General features: G+C 33.1%; 2 protein-coding genes and 1 pseudogene across 2 annotated transcripts; all 3 read right to left on the reverse strand.

Annotated features, from left to right (window-relative positions):
- Positions 1-770: 770 nt before the first annotated feature.
- On the reverse strand, positions 771-17,354 carry LOC114719577 (uncharacterized). Its single transcript, XM_028905086.1, has 3 exons — positions 17,344-17,354; positions 4,585-4,591; positions 771-1,628 (listed from the first exon to the last, which is right to left on the reverse strand). Exon 3 carries the CDS (start codon positions 1,606-1,608, stop codon positions 916-918), a length of 693 nt encoding a protein of 230 aa, XP_028760919.1. The 5' UTR covers positions 1,609-1,628; positions 4,585-4,591; positions 17,344-17,354; the 3' UTR covers positions 771-915.
- On the reverse strand, positions 1,685-16,385 carry LOC114719621 (BAG family molecular chaperone regulator 4-like). Its single transcript, XM_028905134.1, has 7 exons — positions 16,268-16,385; positions 16,045-16,137; positions 6,044-6,181; positions 4,564-4,820; positions 4,309-4,455; positions 2,138-2,414; positions 1,685-1,824 (listed from the first exon to the last, which is right to left on the reverse strand). Exons 1-7 carry the CDS (start codon positions 16,383-16,385, stop codon positions 1,685-1,687), a joined length of 1,170 nt encoding a protein of 389 aa, XP_028760967.1.
- Positions 17,355-18,302: 948 nt separating the features above from the next.
- LOC114719623 (uncharacterized) lies at positions 18,303-18,767 on the reverse strand (annotated as a pseudogene).
- Between the last annotated feature and the right edge of the window lie 1,927 nt (positions 18,768-20,694).

Here is a 20,694-nt window from a genome sequence, read left to right on the forward strand (position 1 = left end):
CTGTGCTTGGAAAATTATACCCAAACCAGTGGATGCACGAGATTTTATTCAAGTTTAAACACAAGAAGATTCACTGTTTATTAAACTCTAGAGTTTCTACTTGTGCAAATAGACTTTTTATTGAAAGACTCAAAAATAATGATAATAATACTTTTCCTCCGATCCTTAATATATGATCTAATTATTGAATTGATTTTTGTTTTAAATATAAGACCTATTTCTCATATTTATCAATTTTTTCTAAATTACTCCAATAGATCTCCCTAAGCTATAATCAAGTAGAAAAAGGAGAGAGGATATTAAGGAAGATGATCATGATATTTTAAAAAAAAATATCATGTTTTTTATAATTAACTAACTTACCTAGCTTTCTTAATCTAATCAAATTAGTTAAATAGATATTATATTAAAAACCGGAAGAGTATTACATAACAATAAGTATAATTATGATTAAAATTGCACCTAAAAAATAACATGAGGTTAAAATTACATACTATAGGTAAATTTTACAAGGTAGCAAACTGTATTGTTCTTCTAATTTACTAAAGGCGTTGAATTTTAATTAAATTATAAATACTAATTAGATGCAATTCTTCATAATTTAATTACATAATTATATTATAAACAGGCATTTAACATAAGTATTATATTTTAATTAATGCCTAGATAAATCCATTTTAACACTAGATTGATTCAATCTATATACCCACAATGACCAATTGGAGAAAAGGAGGGGGGGGGACGTCTGGAACACAATGGCGCAGAATGCATGAGCAACGCTTGCCAAATTAACAAAACTCGATATGTTTAGCTTAACACGTTGAAAACATTTTTATATGATTAAGGCTCGCAAATACTTATGGGGTTTATATGCACATGACACAAAATACTTATCTTCCAACCACTTTCTTAATCTTATGCAATCCATTTAAATATAGGAGAGCGATTCCCCTCTACCAATTCACACAAAGTGCTTATTCTGTTTTCAACCTGTGCAGCCTCAGCTTTGGCCGCTGCTAAATTACGCTCCATGTTAGCAATCTCTTGGCTAAGATCTTCTGCCTTTGTGCACAGCGTCTTCAACTCAGAGCTGGCATTGTCTATTGCTAACCGAGCCTCCCAAGCCTCACTCACCTGCACGCGCATCTCATTAATGAAGCCACGATCAAAGCCAAAGCTCTCAAGCTCTCCAAGCACAACTTCAATCTCACTTATCTTCGGCTCGTCCAAGGTGCCGGCGGACGCCGTTGAAAGTAGTTGAAGGAGATTGGACAAAGAGCAAAACATCCAACCGATGAAGCTCTTCCTTCTATCAGACCTAACGACCATTAGGTTGGGATATTTGTTAAAGGCCATCTCCATTAGTTTGGTGGCTTTATCATCCAGTTCACACAGCACAGCTAGACCTTTTGCTACGTTTGTGGAGACAGTTGCAGAAGCTCCTGTAACGGCCGGGGAAGGTGAAATGAGCTGTAGGATCTCCCCAACATTGACGTACGTGTCTACCTCGAAAGAGTATTCAGAGGTTGAGGCACGGGCGGGAATTGATTGAATTCGTGAAAAGACAGAACTACCATTAGCCAGGGTCTCACCATTCCCTGTTTCCATCTGCCCAGGGAACTGGAAATCTGCACAAGCGTAAGAAAAGTACACTGTTAGCAGAAGCAAAATTCACCATGATACTTTAAACATGAACTTGCATACCTCTAGTAGTGGAAGAGATAATATGAAAGTCGGTGTGAGCAAGAGCCATGGGATCTTCCAGTTCACTAGCCCCTGAGGTAGCCCCTCTTTCAGTCCCCTCCTGAACTTGAGCACCCAAGTCTGGAGTGAGTGAAAAATGCCTTAGCATAAGAATGAAATAACGGAAACAAGAGTAGAAATTGCCTCTTTTTCAAATCTCAAGATGTGTGTGCGTGCGTGTGTGTGTGTGTGTGTAGAGAGAGAGAGAGAGAGATGCCAAAAAATTGAATTGTAGCAATTAAAATTCCTTGGGTACAAAATTTCATGTTATTTCAAGTACCACAATCGGCATTCGACTTTGTGAGTTGCCCAGTTAATTCATTGTTTTGCATATTAAGCTCTTCCCCAGTGCCTGTAACAGTCAAAATGTGGGTTTATGTTGGACTTGACTTACTTAAGCGTTTCCCTCTTCTCCTAAACAAAGCCTCACTAGCGCTTGGATCCTCAGCCTCATCTGGACCTCGAAGTTCAAACTCCCTGTTAAACTGCTCCAAATCTTGAACTAATTCTCCTGAAGTTGACATTGGGGATGGAGCATTCACGTTTCCTGTTCCAGAGTCAAATGTCTCTCCATTTCCATATGGGAATGCATTGGCATTGTTGCTAGAAGGCTTGGAGTTTATCTCCTTTAGAGAATCTAATTTATCAACAATGCTCTGCACTCGACATACCTGAAGCAGGGTGGTAGAACTGACGTTCAGGCTTTTGCAGTCAAGAAGTGTAACCCTAATGCTACACGAAAGCCTCAAGAAGAAATCTTGAAAAGTAATGTGATTTACCACAGGTAATTAAGATTAAAATTTTAAAAAAAATCAATCTCACAACCATTCACAATATTCTAAGCAAAAATGCATCCTGATATTCCATGCACATGGGATAAAGTAAATAAAATGATTATAAATTATCTAACAAAGAAGCCTACTGGGCTACTGGCTGTCCATGCATTTGAACACTCAACACGTCATAGCTACTTAACGGTGAATTAATGGCAAATTGATATCCGTTTAGCAGCATCTATTAGGGAAAGAAGGGTGAGCAGATGGGGGTCCACGGTAACACTTTATTTGGACAGAAAGCAGTAAAACATGATTACATGACAGATTCTGTGGAATCAGAAAGATGGATTTCATGAACGTCGAAAATTTTCACATGGTAGACAATTAGTAGTAACATCATATAGTGCCCTAAGGTGGTAAGTCTAAAACAGAAGGTAGATATATTGAAAGAAACCTTAATCCCCAAACTTAAAAGTGGAATAGAGAATGAAACTAAATTAAACCTGCGAAGAATTTCCAAACCAAAACTGTAGTTCCACAAATTAAAAATGAAAGCGAGTTGTGACTATTCAATTAGTACATAAAGCTTCACACTGAAAGAATAATAATTTTCAGGACCATTACATGAATTTTGTTACTATGTCAAACCTAAATAATATTAACTTAATACTGATATAATAGAAATAGATCCCTCACTTCAGTATAATCTTCCTGCAAGTGGTTCTTTGGTGAATAACTCAAAAAAGAAGACAGCTTAGGAAAGTTACTACCTCCGATCCTTAATATAAGACCTTGTTTGACTTTTATTTTGATCCTAAATATAAGATCCCAATTCACTTTGTCTCTCATATTTATGTTTTTCTTTTTCCCAAAATAGTCCTTCTAACAATGGTAGTTTTAGCCTATACACTAGATTAGTAAAGATATTTTAAGAAAGACAATACATATTTATTATAAATAACTAACTTAACTTCTTTCTTTAATCTTCTCAAATTAGTCAACTAGCTCTTATAATTAGGACCAGAGATAGTATTTTATAAATATGTAGAAGTTCACAAAGCTTAATCTGAGAGAAATGCAGTAGACAGAGCATTTCAAAGTCATTCAAGCAATAGCATTTTCATAATTGCGAATAATAATTAAAAATCCAACAATCCATCAAATAAAACATTGAAATTAATTAGCAATACAACAACGGCAAGCATTATCCCACCAAATGAAGTGAAATTAATTAAAAACAGAAGGGGGGGAAAAAGGAAAAGAAAAAAAACTAGAACAATGAAAGGAGAGGGGGAAAATACAATTTTAATTAATTTAAAAACCCGGCTCAAATGAGCCTTCCTGACTATACAAGTAAGAAAAATGTCTCCAATTTACTCTTCAAACAACCAACCAATTATCAATTCTATCACAAAGAAGAAGAAAACTTTGGCGGAGCATTGAAATCTTCCCATGGAGGAAAAAAGCAATGAATATCCATAATTAGAATTACTATCAACTTTGTTATTCGCAACATATTTGCACCATCATCAGAATTGATCTGAAAGAAGCCTTAAGTATGATGCGTCATCATGGAAATTACTTCATAGAAGAGATAGCATATGATCACTTATAGCTTTTTTTTCCCTAGACAACATTCTGCTTCATTATTTTAAACACTAATATCGACAGATGTCACTAATCATGGTCCATGACTTATAATTTGTCAACATAAGGATTGCATGAAAAAGGCATAAACAAGAGACAACACATTAGAATTTCAGATTAGACTTGACACCATGAATACTACCTCAGCTTTTCTCTGCAGCCTTGCTTCACCTTCAGCCTGAATAGTATCCAGTTTCAGCAACTGCCTCATAAGCAACTCAGACAAGGAGAGAAATTCATTCTCCGCAACATTGGTTCCACATTTTACAGCCACCTCTAAGGCAGTCATCTGCAAGGTTGAAATGAGACCAATGATCATTCTCTATATAACATGGTTTACTTACTCTAACCTAATATGCTTCTTCAGAAAGCAGTCAAATAGGAAGCAATGACTCACCCTCTCAGAGAGCTGGTCCACCTCAGCTCTAACTCCAGCAATAGCCTCACAAGCTTTCGACATGTCAAACTTTTTCCTGGTTTCCTCAAGTTTCCTCCCTTTGCTAGCAGCGTCTTCAAAAACAAATATTTCTGAACTGTCCTTTATGCCTTCCAAGTGCAAATGCTCTTCATCCTGCTTTTCTTCTCCTCGGAAGATGAGTATTTGCTCTTCAGGCTCTAATCCCGTTTTATATGCAAGCAGTCTCTTAACATCCCCTGTTATTGAAGATCTAATCAAGGCTAATACGTGTTAAAAAAAGAAAATAATATATTCAATATCTCAAGCTTCTTCTACCGCATATTCCTAGTTTCTAGATAGATTTTAGATAAAGAACATCGATATCATTTTGCAGGGTTTAACTTTAATATGCTCTAAAGAGGGAGAAATGTTATGGAAAGAAATCAGGCTAAATTACTCAACAACTACTTTAGTCATGAACTTTCAAGCCGTATCCCATGTATTTTGCATCCGATTCATCAACTTCAATACTATCAACATTTTCTGAAAATAGAAAATGTTCTCCAACTCAATATCCAAAATTAGCAACCTGAAACACATTTTAAAGATTCTTCACATTGAAATATAATTAAATGAACGTCTCCGACCAAAGTGCCTGGTGCCATTGTAACTATCATAATAAGTTCACTAACCAGCAAGTATATATGACCAGAAGATACGTATCAACCAAATAATAAATCCAATCCCAACTCCTGGAATTTTCATCATAAGTGTCCAATTTTTAGATAAAACCTAATAGCAGAGTCTCAGATGCTACCTTGCATTAGGATTCACCTGAACTAAAGGCGCAAAACAACAAAACTGCTGGTGAACTAATCAGATTCGGCCTCTCCTTCTTAATTTCCTCAATTTGGCTTATCAAACATATTTAGTGAACGAGTTAGATCAACATATTAATAAATTTATCAACTGAGTTTATACTCGAGCTCATTAAGTTCACAAAAACTTGGTTGGTAAAGACCGTAAAGTCTTTTTTCCCCCAATACTTTCTGTGTTTAAATATTATTTTAGTAAAGATCATAAATAAACATGAAAGTTTATGCATCTAAGTTGGATATATATATATATAGAGAGAGAGAGAGAGAGTACAAATTTATAGTTTGAAATTCTGTTTTCTGGTGCAGACTTTTTTTACACACACACGCACACAAGTATAAATTACATTCATGATTGTCAGCATAGCTTTCGGGATCAACTCCGTTAAAGGAACTAAAACTGATGGACATTGTTGGTTTGATAAAATCCGCGGGCTCAAAATTTGCCTCACTGGCTTTTTTTTGGCCAATCGCCTCACCATTTTTTAACTAAACGAGTATGATTATCATCAGCCTGGACTTGTTTGGTATAAAGCCATAACATAATGAAGTGAAACTCAGTAGCCAACCAAAGGTCGTTCCTGATAGGAGGAGGAAAAACTCACCGAAAGTAGATTCAGCAGGGAGAGAGACCTCGTGCTTTGAGGAACAATTGTGAGAGATGGTGATCTTGATAATGCGCCCAATAGTACTCAAAAGCCCCCTGGCTCTCGTCGGCGAGGCTTCGATCGGAATCAACTGAACTGTAACACATCAAGCTCGCGGTCTTCACGGATTTATAAGAGCTCAAGTAAGGTGGGGCTTAGGATTTCATCGGATTGCAATTTCGTTGGAAAAAAAAAATATAAAAAACATAACATAAATTGCTAATTCAATCAATTATAAAATTCGTTATTAGAATTTACAATAAATTAAACTGCAATAAAGAAATAGTAACGTCCAAATCCCGAATAATGATGGATTTAAATTTAGATTTTGTAGATTTTGTAGATCTGGTCAAAAATTTAGATTTGCACATTTTATTTCGTGGTTAATTTAGTCTCAAATTAATTTCCTTTTCAATTTTATTTATATTAATTGAGATTATAAAAAAAGATATATCAATCATCAATATATCAATATGCTATACTACTAAACCTCAGGTCAAAAAACTATAATAGAAGACTTAATTGGAGAATTCATGTTGGCACAAATATAAGATATATTTAATATTTTTATCAATTTTTTTTAAAATTAATCCTATTGATATTCTCTTAACAATGATCAAATAAGAAGGAGAGGAAGGGAATTAAGAAAGATAATAGAGTAGTTTAAAAAAATATCATATTAACTAATTTAACTGACATTCTTAACTTATTTAAATTAATTAATTAGGTTTCATTTTAAGAATTAGAGTATTAATTAGGAAAAATAGCAAAAAACAAAGGACCGTCAAAATAAAAAAAATTATAAATTGGGATCCATGACAATGTTACTGTAGGTTTTGATAATAATTTTTGTGAACAGGTTTCTATATATAATTTTTCTATCTTAACAGTCTTTTTTGTGATTTTTCTGGGGCCAGATTGAAAAAAAAAAAATTCTCGTGAAGAAACTGAAAAGACATATTTTTGGAAGCATGGGTGCAAAGCTCAAAAGCAGCCGAAGACCTGAGCACAACTGGACACGAAGACTAAGAAAGAACATCGAAATTACGCCCAGGTTGCTTTGATGCTTCAAAATTAATTAATAAATAAATGAAAAGCAAATTGTTATTTTATTCCTATTTCCCAGAAGCTGAGGCCGCCAAACTTTAATGAGAAGGCAAAAGGCTCAACTCAATTCGCGTCGCTTAATCATCACTTGCTCAAATGTATAAATACTTTACCGCTAAAGCAAAGATTAATTCTGGTAATAATTTTTATTTTAAGCGTGGGAGCCATAATTCATACTTCTCCGGTCCTAATTATAAGACCCAATTGACTTATTTGAGGAGATTAAGGAAGTAAGTTAAGTTGGTTATTTATAATAAATAAGTGTTGTTATTCCTAAAATATCCTTACTAATTAAATATATTGGCTAAAACTATCATTATTAGAAGTATTATCTTGGAAAAAATACATAAATATAAGAGAGAAAATGGATTGGGTCTTATAATTAGGACCAAATAAAAAGTCAAATTGGGTCTTATAATAAGGACCGGAGGAGTAGTATATAAGGTCTTTGGAGAGTGTGGCAATTTCCTACATTTGTGTTATTGGCTCTCCAGGCCTCACACAAACCACATTAAAATTTCAACCTATAAAATTTTAAAGGGTTAATTAATCTGCAAGTCTTTATAGTTTTAACGAATTTTGAATCAGGTCTCTATAGTTTTTTTTCTTTTTATTAGGTCCTTATACTTTTACCCTTTTTTAATTAGGTCCTTGTATTTATTTTTCTTTTAATTAAGTCTTTATAATTTCACTAAATTTTAATCAGGTACATGTAGTTTTAATTTTTATTTATTAATTAAATATAGCTTAATTAAATAGATTGATACTGAAATATAAAATTAATAATTAAATTAAATTAATAATTATGTAATAAAAAAGTAATAGAATTAATTAATTCAGGAAAATTTTTTAGAACAATTAATTTTTTTGCTGAAAAAATTAAAATCATTATAATAATTCAATATCTTTAGAATATTATTGTTATAAACTAATATTAAATAATATATACTACTTTATGTTTATATAATAGTACTATTAAAATTTATAAAATAAAGAATAAAAAATTCAGGGACTTAATTAAAAATAAGGTGAACTTATAAGGACTTGATAAAAAGAAAAATAAATACAAGGACCTAATTAAAAACAGGTGAAAGTATAAGGACCTGATAAAAAGAAAAAAAACTATAAGGACCTGATTCAAAATTAGTTGAAACTATAAGGAGCTGTGGATTAATTATCCCAATTTTAAAGGTTAAAGTAGACATTTAGTCTTTTAATTCTATGTAAGGTTTCATTTTGATCCTTTAACTTTAGAAAAAAAATGCTTTTAGTCTTTTAACACAAAAAATTGTTAGTTTTAAATGATAATTTTTTATAACGATCATGGTTGTTTTGAATATTAAACTTAATATGCTAGGATTTAGTAATATTTTATCAGTATTCAAAAACTCAATATTATCATTTTTTTGTTAACAATTTTAGAGTTAAAGAATTAAAAGTTTACTTTTTAAAGTTAAGGGATCAAAATGAAACCTTGTGTAAAGTTTAAGGACTAAAAGTATACTTTAACTAATTCCAAATTAAAACCTCTTCAACTAAAAGAGATCACCTCACAGGATCATGGTCTGATTTTTTTTTATACACAAGATCCTCATAAGAGGCAAGTGCAAGGCATATTTGAATCTTTGAGACAAACAGAATAAGCTTTCAGAAAAAGGGGAAAAAAAAAAAGAAGATTTAGAGAGATGTTATCCAAAATATACTTTTATTCATAATAAGGGATTACAATACTCAATGCCTCTTCAAGAGACCAGATGCACGTTTATATAGACTTTAAAGAACAAACTTAAACCATTACAAGCAATAATGCAACCCTACTCTAGAAAAATAAATATTCTTGACAAAGCAAAAGCTCATAGAGTGACAACTGAAAAAGCAAAAGCACACTTCACACCCATACTTATCATATGGCATAAAGTAATCACGTTTGTACTAAAAGCATATTCTTTATGAGTGAACCCTTTCTTGAAGATGGGTTCATCAGCGATTGGAAAAGTAGCTTATTGAAAAAGTAGCTTATGGAGAAGTGGAGTTTAGGATTTCATCGGATTGCAATTTCGTTGGGAAAAAAAAATAAAAAACATAACATAAATTGCTAATTCAATCAATTATAAAATTCGTTATTAGAATTTACAATAAATGAAACTGCAATAAAGAAATAGTAACGTCCAAATCCCGAATAATGATGGATTCAAATTTAGATTTTGTAGATTTTGTAGATCTGGTCAAAAATTTAGATTTGCACATTTTATTTCGTGGTTAATTTAGTCTCAAGTTAATTTCCTTTTCAATTTTATTTATATTAATTGAGATTATAAAAAAAGATATATCAATCATCAATATATCAATATGCTATACTACTAAACCTCAGGTCAAAAAACTATAATAGAAGACTTAATTGGAGAATTCATGTTGGCACAAATATAAGATATATTTAATATGTTTATCAATTTTTTAAAATTAATCTTATTGATATTCTCTCAACAATAATCAAATAAGAAGGAGAGGAAGGAAATTAAGAAAGATAATAGAGTAGTTTAAAAAAATATCATATTAACTAATTTAATTGACATTCTTAACTTTTTTAAATTAATTAATTAGGTTTCATTTTAAGAATTAGGGTATTAATTAGGAAAAATAGCAAAAAAAAAGGACCGTCAAAATAAAAAAAATTATAAATTGGGATCCATGACAATGTTACTGTAGGTTTTGATAATAATTTTTGTGAACAAGTCTCTATATATAATTTTTCTATTTTAACAGTCTTGATTTTTCTGGGGCAAGATTGAAAAAAAAAAAATCTCGTGAAGAAACTGAAAAGACATATTTTTGGAAGCATGGGTGCAAAGTTCACAAAAGCAGCCGAAGACTTGAGCACAACTGGACACGAAGACAAAGAAAGAACATCGAAATTACGTCCAGGTTGCTTTGATGCTTCAAAATTAATTATTAATTAATAAATAAATGGAAAGCAAATTGTTATTTTATTCCTATTTCCTAGAAGCTGAGGCCACCAAACTTTAATGAGAAGGCAAAAGGCTCAACTCAATTCGCGTCGCTTAATCATCACTTGCTCAACTGTATAAACACTTTACTGCTAAAGCGAAGATTAATTCTGGTAATAATTTTTATTTTAAGCGTGGGAGCCATAATTCATAGTATATAAGGTCTTTGGAGAGTGTGGCAATTTCCTACATTTGTGTTATTGGCTCTCCAGACCTCACACAAACCACATTAAAATTTCAACCTATAAAATTTTAAAGGTTAAAGTGTACATTTAGTCTTTTAATTTTATGTAAGGTTTCATTTTGATCCCTTAACTTTAAAAAAAAATGCTTTTAGTCCTTTAACATAAAAAATTGTTAGTTTTAAATGATAATTTTTTATAACGATCATGGGTGTTTTGAATATTAACTTAATATGTTAGGATTTAATAATATTTTATCAGTATTCAAAAGCTTAATATTATCATTTTTTGTTAACAATTTTAGGTTAAAAAATTAAAAGTTTACTTTTTAAAGTTAAGAGATCAAATGAAACCTTGTGTAAAGTATTAGGACTAAAAGTATACTTTAACTAATTTCAAATTAAAACCTCTTCAACTAAAAGAGATCACCTCACAGGATCATGGTCTGATTTTTTTTTTTTATACACAGGATCCTCATAACAGGCAAGTGCAGGGCATATTTGAATCTTCGAGACAGATAGAATAAGCTTTCAGAAAAAGGAAAAGAAAAAAGAAGGTTTAGAGAGATGTTATCCAAAATATACTTTCATTCATGATAAGGGATTACAATACTCAATGCCTCTTCAAGAGACCAGATGCTCGTTTATATAGACTTTAGAGAACAAACTTAAACCATTACAAGCAATAATACGACCCTACTTTAGAAAAATAAATATTCTTGACAAAGCAAAAACTCACAGAGTGACAACTGAAAAAGCAAAAGCACACTTCACATCCATACTTATCATATGGCATAAAGTAATCATGTTTGTACTAAAAGCATATTCCTTATGAGTGAACCCTTTCTTGAAGATGGGTTCATGACTTAGAGATGAATTCATGTTATGGTCATCTTCAGAATCATAATTATTACAGGGGACATAATCTATTCTTTATATGATTCATAAGGATCCTAGGAAAGTGGTCCACCCCATTGAGTAGGGGATGACAACTACACATCTGGAACCTGTTAAAGTGGTAATTCTAGTTGAAAAAGTTGGAGGCCTTCTAGTTGGGTTAGTTGGAAGGGTTGTGAGTCCATATGGTTCAGATCTTGAGATTCTCTTGTGAGAACTAGAAGTGTGATGGCTTGTAAGATAAAATTTCTTTGGAATTCTTGGAATGTGAGAGCTGATGAACTTGCAGCAAACTATTGAGGGGAATTGGGAGAACTGGGAGAAAGAGGTCCAAAAGAGAGACATGTAGAATCTTCACCAGTATCTGGCTCATTAAATGTAGTTAAAATTTGCCTTTATTTCTTCATTATCTTACTCTCATATTTAAGTCATAGAACAAAAGTGTTTTAGAAATTCAGACAGTTGTCTAGGAAAAGACTTCCATCAGTGTCTCTTTCATAATACTTGAAAAAAGTGACAAAATAGAAAAACTTTTGTTGCTTTGATGTTGGTGAATTTCACACATTATACTCATTTAGAAGATTAGAGTTTTCATCTCCAGTAGGATAAAGCAGCAAACATTTGGAAAAAGGTAACAAGATAGGAATTCTAGTTCCTAGAATCACAGAGGTAATGGTACATAGGTAAGGCTGAGAAGGCTATGGCACATATATGAATAGTTAAAAGATCCCAGAGATACCATAATAGTTTCTCTAGAATGGGTCCTTTAATGATGGGATGGTAAGATAAGGAGTGTTTAGATCAATGTGCTGGGGATAAGGGTGGATTTAGGTGTTGACAAACAGAAGATTGAGCCAGTAAAACAAAATTCCTTTTGGTGAGGCTATGAATATCAGTAGGCGTTTCAGGTCATGATCCTAGAGGGAAAATAGTAATTTTGACTCTATAAGGCATTTTTAGATAGGGTTCAAGGACGGGTCACGAGGAGAATACTGAGGGCTTTTTCTAAGTGTGAGAAGTTCATGGTCTAGAAAGATAATTACCAAGTGTGTTGTGGTGGCCCTTAAGGTGTCTTACTATGAATTTACAACAGGAGAACCAATCTTTCCACCTAAGCAGCTACGCGTCTAGGAGTGTTTTCATTTTTGTTTCAAGCATAGAAAGAAATAAAGTATTATGCATTTCAATAGTAAAATTGAAAGAACTAATATGAAAATTGAATTTTTCAATTCCCTTTACATCCAAAAATTTAAATGTATTAACTAGTGAAAATTAAATACTACTTTGATTTTTAATATAAGAACTATTTGATATTTAATTTGATTCTAAATATAAGACCATAATTTACTTTGTCTCTCATTTTTTTAAATTTTTTTCAAAGTAGTCATTATAGTAGTTGGATATATTAGAGATTTCATTAAATAATGGTTCTAGCTGATACACATAATTGGTAAGAATATTTTAGGAAAGATAACATATATTTATTATAAATAGCTAACTTAACAAACTTTCTTAATCTACTAAAATTAGTCAATTAAACTCCTAATAATCTTATGTTAAGTAGGGCTATGCAAAAATCCAATGATCCAACTAACCCAGTCTAATATGATGAATGCATGGTCCAATCCAACTCGAACAAAACAATTCAAACAAAAAATCAAACCAAATCAGACCAAACTAACCATCGGATCAGATCGGGTTTTAGGCTAACTCTATAAACCCGATCATCATGTTTGATCTGACCCATACTTCAAACAATTTATAAAATATATATTTTTATGTTACCTAAATCTATTTTTTCTCATTTTTTCCTTCTCCATGTGACTCCCTCTCTCTCCTCTATTATTGTCCTTTTCCTTCTTTTTTCTCTTTTCTCTTTCCTTTTTTCCCATGCACCTCTTTCTTTCTCCTCTATGATTTTCCTTTTCTCTCTTTTTTCCTTTTTCCCGCGTGCCTCCTTCTTCCCTCCTTCATCATCTTTCTTTTACTACCTTAGCCTCCTCTTTTGTCCTCCACGATGGCTCCATCACTTTTCTTTAAGCTTCTTTTCTCTCCTTTAGTCACAACCCCTTACATCCAGCATTTTTTGTTTTTGACAAGTGAGAAGAAGAAAACCTAGAAGTTGCTCATCTTACTAGCTTTATCTTGCTCCAACTAGGGGTGCACATGCGCAGGGCTAGGCAGGGCAGGACCCTTGCTCGATGCCCGGCCCGAAATATGAACGAGCTGCATTTTGCAGCCCGCTGCCCGGCCCTACCCATAGAAGCCCTAACCATTTTGGACTGGGCATGGGCGGGCTGGGCTGGGCGGGCTTCGTTGCCCAAATAGTGATGACCTGTCAATATCACATGTAAAAAAACTTTCGTCCATAACTGAAAATTACATTTCATAAGTTTACATTTTCGCACATTGAAATTATCCAGAAATAATTTAAAACAAGTCTTAGCAAATATCTAAATAAATAATATTCATAATCCATTTAGAACAAAACAACTCTCAAGATTGTAATTAAAGCCTTGAAATTCAAACGGTTTGCGTCAATCTCCGTAAAGTTGAGAAAAGAATAAAACATTTGAAAAAATTAAAGAGGGGTTGAAGTACATTGAGATATTCCATTGAGGGTTAGAGATGGCGATGTAATAGAAGCTTGATTATCCATTCAAGTGGCAAAAATTAAATGTTACCTAAAGGATTGTAAAAAGATATTAAAATTGAAGCAATGGGTTAAAAGGAATAATATAGACCATATAAAAATATGGGGAAATAATTGTAAAAAGATAAATAAAAAAATCTTAAAATCTTATAATAATTTAATATAACCATTTTTAATATGCAAACACTTATTATGTGATACAATGCAGTTAGTAGTCCATATAACTAAAAGACTTCTTTCCATCATATGATTTGTTCATAAAAAATTAATACAAAATAACTAAATATAAATTAAATAAAAAATAAAACATATAATTCAGATAATTAAACCCTAATTTTCTTTCTCTGCTCCTACCCCAATCTTGTTTTCTATCTTGTATAAATATTCAAAATTGTTGATTTATACACATATGTAATGTATGAACTCCATTCTCTAACAAAGAAAGTTGTTAATGGCATATAAGGGAAGACGGGCTTATAAATAGCTAACATTACAACAGCAACACACAATAGGATATACTCAATAAAGCTCATGAAGAACAAGTTAAAACCAAGATACTATTGCTTTTTTAGAAAAATTAGACCCCTAAGATGGAAAACCAACAGACATGTAACAATAATAAATTAAATTGCAAAGAGGAGGGAATAACTTTTTTTTGGGATAAAGAAATGTAATATATTAATATTATTTTATAAATTATAATATACATAAATATAATATGGGCAGGGCCAAATGGATAGGGCAGCATGTCCTGCCCGATGCCCAGCCCTGCCCATGAAATGCCCAGTCCAAAGATGCCCATTCTTTTTCGGGCTCCTTTTTTTTGGACTGGGCAGGGCAATTTTTCTTCGGGCTTGGGCGGGTTTAATGGGCATTTGGGCTTCATGCATACCCCTAACTCCAACCAAGCCTTCATTTGCAAAATAAATTATTGACAACACTTGTAAAAATAATGAAAACATTATTCAAGTCATGTCCAAAAATATTATTCTTAAGAGTTATTCTGTTACACAAGATTAGAATAAAAAGCGGCCAGGATTAAATAAATCCTTTCTACATAAAGTAGGGTGACTAAATAACAAAAATTTAGAACTCAAGAGAAGAGAGAGAGGAGGAGAGCTTGGGGAGAGAACTCAACTCTATATGACCATGCACCATGCACTACCTTTTATAGGCAGATAATATATAACCATTGGGTTGTCATGATAGTGATTAAAAACAGTTTTAATGCCTATTAAAAAGGCAGTTTTTAGACGATTAATTAATTAAGGTGAATTAGAAAATGGGATAAAGGTCATTTTTGTCCCAAAAGTTTTCACAAAAGAACACTAGGCATCAGAAAGTTTTTTTTGGAGTAATGTTGCCCCAGAAGTAGTAAAAACATAGCAATGTAACCCTTTGTTAACAAACCCTAATAGTCAACCGTTAGTTGACCTAAATATGTTGATATGGCTTGCCATGTGGGATATTATGCCACCTATTATTCCATGTAATATGTAATGTCACCATCATCCTTCTTGCTCTGTTGAAACTTTGTTCCCTATCTAGCCCAAAATTGCAGCTAGCTAGAGATGATAATCACGAACCCCAATAAATCTTTCTACTCCAATGATTTGATTCTCAAATCCCAAAATCTAAAAAAAAAATAACGGAAGAAAAAATAAAATAACTTGTGCAAATAGAACCAGTCAAAAAGAACCAGTAAGCTAATGAAGATTGAGTAAGAATTCAATTTTTTGCTCTCTCTCAAATCCAACCCACTCTTATCAACAAAATCAAAACAGGTAGAATAATAAATTATGTCTGAAATTTGAAAAAAGAAAAAAAAAGCCCCCAAAATAAGAGAATACCCAAATTTAAAGGGATGATGATGAACACGATCTAAGGATGACAACATTATAAACCACATGACTAAGAGACACAAGTAGCAGAAGATGAGGATAAAGAAGCCAATCAGGAGTTAAATTTTTTTTTTTTTTTGATACACCAAGACAAAAGACACATAACACTAATCAGGATCTACTTCCACAAGTTCCCTGAGCAAATCTAGTGCCAACACCTGTAATTCCGTAATATCGTTCATGAATTAGAGTCACAATCCCATTTAATCACATACCTATGAAACCTATGAAGTTATTGAACCTCAAATCGTGATCTACTCTTCTCCCAGTCACACGAATGTAGAAACTGGTTTGCGCGAACATCTTGTCTTTGCCCAAGAACTCAAAGTCTCAATGAAGATGAACTCGGTGGAGGAGGTTCACCGGAGTCAATGATGATAAAGATGAGGGCAATGACGAAGTGGAGAATGTGAGAGAAAAAGAGATAAAGTGGCATACCTAAAGTGAAAGAGAGAACAAGAGAGGGGAGAAGCCTGAGAGTTTCATCGACCGACGAGGGAGAGATCATCATATTAACGTCCACTGATAGCGCCGTGGGTGGTGTGGACGGCGCCATGGGTGGTGGGGATGGCATTGCGGGTGGTGGAGGGGGCGTCGAAGGTGGTGGGGACGATGCACGGCTGGTGGGGACGGTAACCCGAGTGGAGGGGATGTCACAGGTAGTGGGGATGGAGGTGCCGCAGTGGATAAAGAATTGATGCTTTGAAGAATCAAGGTCATTCTCTCAATTGTTCCTAGATGCTTTTCATATCCTTTTTATTTTAATTGTAATGATTTGGCATCCTATGTGGAATAACACGTGCCATAATATCTTATGTGGCAGATCCGTATCAGCATAGTTTGGTCAACTAACAGTTGACTGTTAGGGTTTGTTAACAGAGGGTGACGTTGTTATGTTTTTACTACTTTTGGAACAATATTGCTCTAAAAAAAAAAACTTCCTAATATCCAGTGCTCTTTTGTGAAAACTTACAGGGCAAAAATGACTTTTAATCCCTAAAACATTTTAAGGCCATTAAACTTAGTTAATAAAGAAATAAAAGCGACTAATTAAAGCACATAAATGCTTAGACAGTCATCTCAAATGGTCAATTCTAAAAACTCCTTTTTACCATTTTATTAGCTCAAGTATACATTTTAGTAAACACTAAGGTCCTTTTTGTTAGGAAATATTAAAAATTAGGAATAGGAATTGGAATTGAGATTGAGAAAATCTATTAAAAGAGTGTTTAGCATAAAAGATTACTTGATATATAAGATTAGCCAAACCTACGTACATGGTATTAGGAAATACCAAGGAGAGAAATAGTATTCCTCAATCCCACCTCTATGAGTTTGCCTAATCCCATATAACAAGCAATTACTCATACTGAATATTATTACAATTATTTTTCTCAATTACAATCTTAATCTCTATTCCTTATTTTTAATGCTTCCTACCAAATGAGACCTAAGGTTTTCTCAATCTTTAATATGGGACCTTTTTTGACACACTCATATGCTAAGACTCCAACATAAATCAGCACCGCCACCGTCCTCTATAGCGTCACCCTTGTCTGTAATGTCCAACAAAGTTGCCAACTTGCCGTCCTCTCTACTTCTCCCCCATTTATGTTGTTTAATTTCCTTTTTTTTTTCCCTCTCTAATTCTTCTATATAATTGCTGCAGTTATCTTTTTGCATAAATGAGATTAATTGAGGCCTGAGTTCGAGATTATTGTGTTCATGTTGTAGAAAGTTAAATCAGGTTGAAATCTTGGCTCTGGTGGGGGGGAGAACTTGGCTCTGATAGAAGGGGGAAAAAAAGAAATTGAGATCTAGATTGTCTTACCGAATCAAGTCTGGTCCAACTTGACCTTGGGTTTATGCTAGACCAAACCAAATCACTGGTTGATTTGTTCAGCTCGATGCCTTAACTAGACCCGATATCGGATTGATGCCAAACCCGGTATAGTCTGGTCCATACACAGATTAAGGATTAAGGACCAGAGGTAGTATATGAAACATCACCACTTAAAGATGAGGTTTCAAATTCAAGAACATTAGAATGATGGTGATATTACTATATACTTCTCTAATCTCATTTATAAGGAACTTCCAACATATTTCACACATACCAAAAAAAACCTTAAACTTCATTAACTCTCATTTAAAATTTAATAACTTTCTAACTTTATTTCTATTTAATCTACATTATACTTCATGTAGACAAAGTCAACATAATAATAAATAGGGGCTAAAATTATATACCCATGCAAAAAATTTCTCTTAATGCCCTCTAAATAGGACCAAAAAATGTCTTCTCTCTTTATCCTATAAATAAGACCAAAAGAGTATACACACACATACATATACATGTTCTTCATGCGCTGCAAAGAGAGAGTGCTAAATATAATTGCTTGCATACATACGTACATGGATATGTACGCATGTGACATACAGTAGTTAATATTAGAGTTATTAATGAAGATCATCATCCGAAAGTACCTATCATTACGGCTTCTCCAACAACGTGGCCTGCTATTGCTTCCAGCAGCTTCTCCTTCGTCACCTGCAAAATATTCAACTATTCATTAATTGGTCTTGTCTATTTCAAAGAGTTTGAACTCGAACCTATCTCCATAATTAGGCATCTTAGGTCCACTCCACAGCTTCACTTTCCAGTCATTAAGCCCTTCTTCAATTCCACTGTACTCATCGTCCAATGCCTCTACCTCGCCAGAGAACTAGCCCTACCGGCAGCCCTTTCAGTGAGGCCGGGATGTTCACCACCACCCACTGAGTCACCGGAACGAGGCGGCCTGTTGGGTCGACGGCGTCGATGTCCTGCGTCAGAAGGGCCAAGCCCTTGGGTTGATTCCAGTGGCGGAGATATGTTCCACTTGGTCTCTGCGCCTTCTTGTGTACAGTATCTTGGTAATCTTCCTTCTTTTTGCATTGCAGGTGGCTTGCCATTTTAGGGCAAGATAGATCGTTGTGTGCTCTTTTGGTTTGAAGATCATACCTATGATTAACTCGGAGGAAGACGATCGAACTGTGTTTGTTATATACAGAGGTGCTGGTAACGTGTGTCATTGTAGTGTGCAAAGACGAGAGTCCGCTTTTGACACCCACCACAAGTCACAACACTTGTAAGGTGATGGTTTCTTTCTGTTAGTTTATTATAAACAAAGTCTTCCAAGCTATATATCACGAAACCTGAGCAACAATAAAAATAAAATAACTTTGTTTCGCGGATGATACTTCTCTGATCCTTAATATAAGACCTAATTAACTAATTTAAGTAAATTAAGAATATTAATTTAATTAATTAATATGATATGTTTTTTTTAAAACACTATAATCATTTTTTTTAATTCTCTCATTTTCTCTTGTACTCGATTAATAGAGTGAATTTTAAACAAATGATTAAAAATATAAAATAGATCTTACATATATGACTAATATCAACTCTCAGATTAAGTCTTATATCCTATATTAAGGATGAGGAGTACTCTACTTTATAATTTTGCCCTACACATTTTTCTCGTTAAGTTAGTAGCTAGAAGAGACACTCTAAATTTAACCACTTGGATCTTTGTTGTGCATCAAAAGTTAGGTAAGCATTAGCTTTATGACGTTTATTAATAATATCAGTTGGGAATGAAAATTTCTTCTGGTAAAAAGGTAGAAGTAGGGCTTGAATCAAGGTGATTTTACACCTTATAGTTAGAAAATGAGGTGAGGAAGAGCAGAGAAGAACTTGATGGGGTGTTTTGGCACAATGAGAAACATGCATGAGCATGACGAGGGACTAAAAAGAAAGGGGGGTGTTGGATGGATTAGGTCTAATATATATGCAGCTAATAATCTAACATATCCATCTCCCATCATCGATCACACACGTCATGGGATTTAATTAAAGTGATACACTTGAAACTTTTAATGTATAAACGCACTCGATCGATAATAAATGAGTCTTCCAAAACATTATTAATATGTAAGCTTGGAAATTCATCTTACAATAACTCAACTATATTAAATGGTAGCTTATCTATTTTTTCAAATTTTAAAATGATTTGTGTGTAGGATAAGAAAAAATTTTTAGTTTGTATGAGGTTATTCCTGCATTTGTGTGTTTTTTCTTTTTCCGTGACTGACACATCCCAACAGAAATTCAAAATCGGCTCAGTACTGTTACAGGAAATTAACTCTTTTCCTTTCTCCAACGCTGCAAAACTCAAAATTCCGCTAATAATGAAAGCAGCTTCTTGGTCTCTTTCTTGTTTTGGGCCTTGAGTCCCATTGGTGTGAGAAAGAAAGGCCCAGTAACACGCATGGCATGATCACAAAACTTTTAATTTGTTAATTAATGACATGAAATTTAGCTGACACAATTTTATTAATTTTAAAATTTTCAAGAGTCTTACAGCAGAATTATTTGTTAGCTTTTGCGAATAACCATCCATTCCTATTGATTATTTTTCTATTTTACTAGCATATTGGATATGCAACAATATTATCCTTCAAACCTTTTCCCCTTTCCTGAATAACCGCTCACATTCTTTACGCACATAAATATTCCCTCCGTCTTTATAAAATCTTTTAAAAAAATATTAAAATTAATTAAAAATAATAAATATATTTTTTTCCCAAAATATGTCTTTATTCATAAATAGATAAGTATGAGTGAGGAAAAAAATAGAATAAATTGTATAAAAATAATAATAAAAGAGAGTATATTAATTAAATATAAAGCGAGTAAAATATATTTACTCTTTAAGCAAACTTTAAGAAAAAACAGTAAACTTAAAAAAAACTTATAAATAAGTTCAAAAAATAAAACCTTCTAATAAGAAACGGAAGAGTATGTCATTCTTAAACTC

This window comes from Neltuma alba, unplaced genomic scaffold (assembly GCF_004799145.2).
Source record: "Neltuma alba isolate B1F8T4 unplaced genomic scaffold, ASM479914v2 tig00011927_pilon, whole genome shotgun sequence".
NCBI lineage: Eukaryota > Viridiplantae > Streptophyta > Magnoliopsida > Fabales > Fabaceae > Neltuma > Neltuma alba.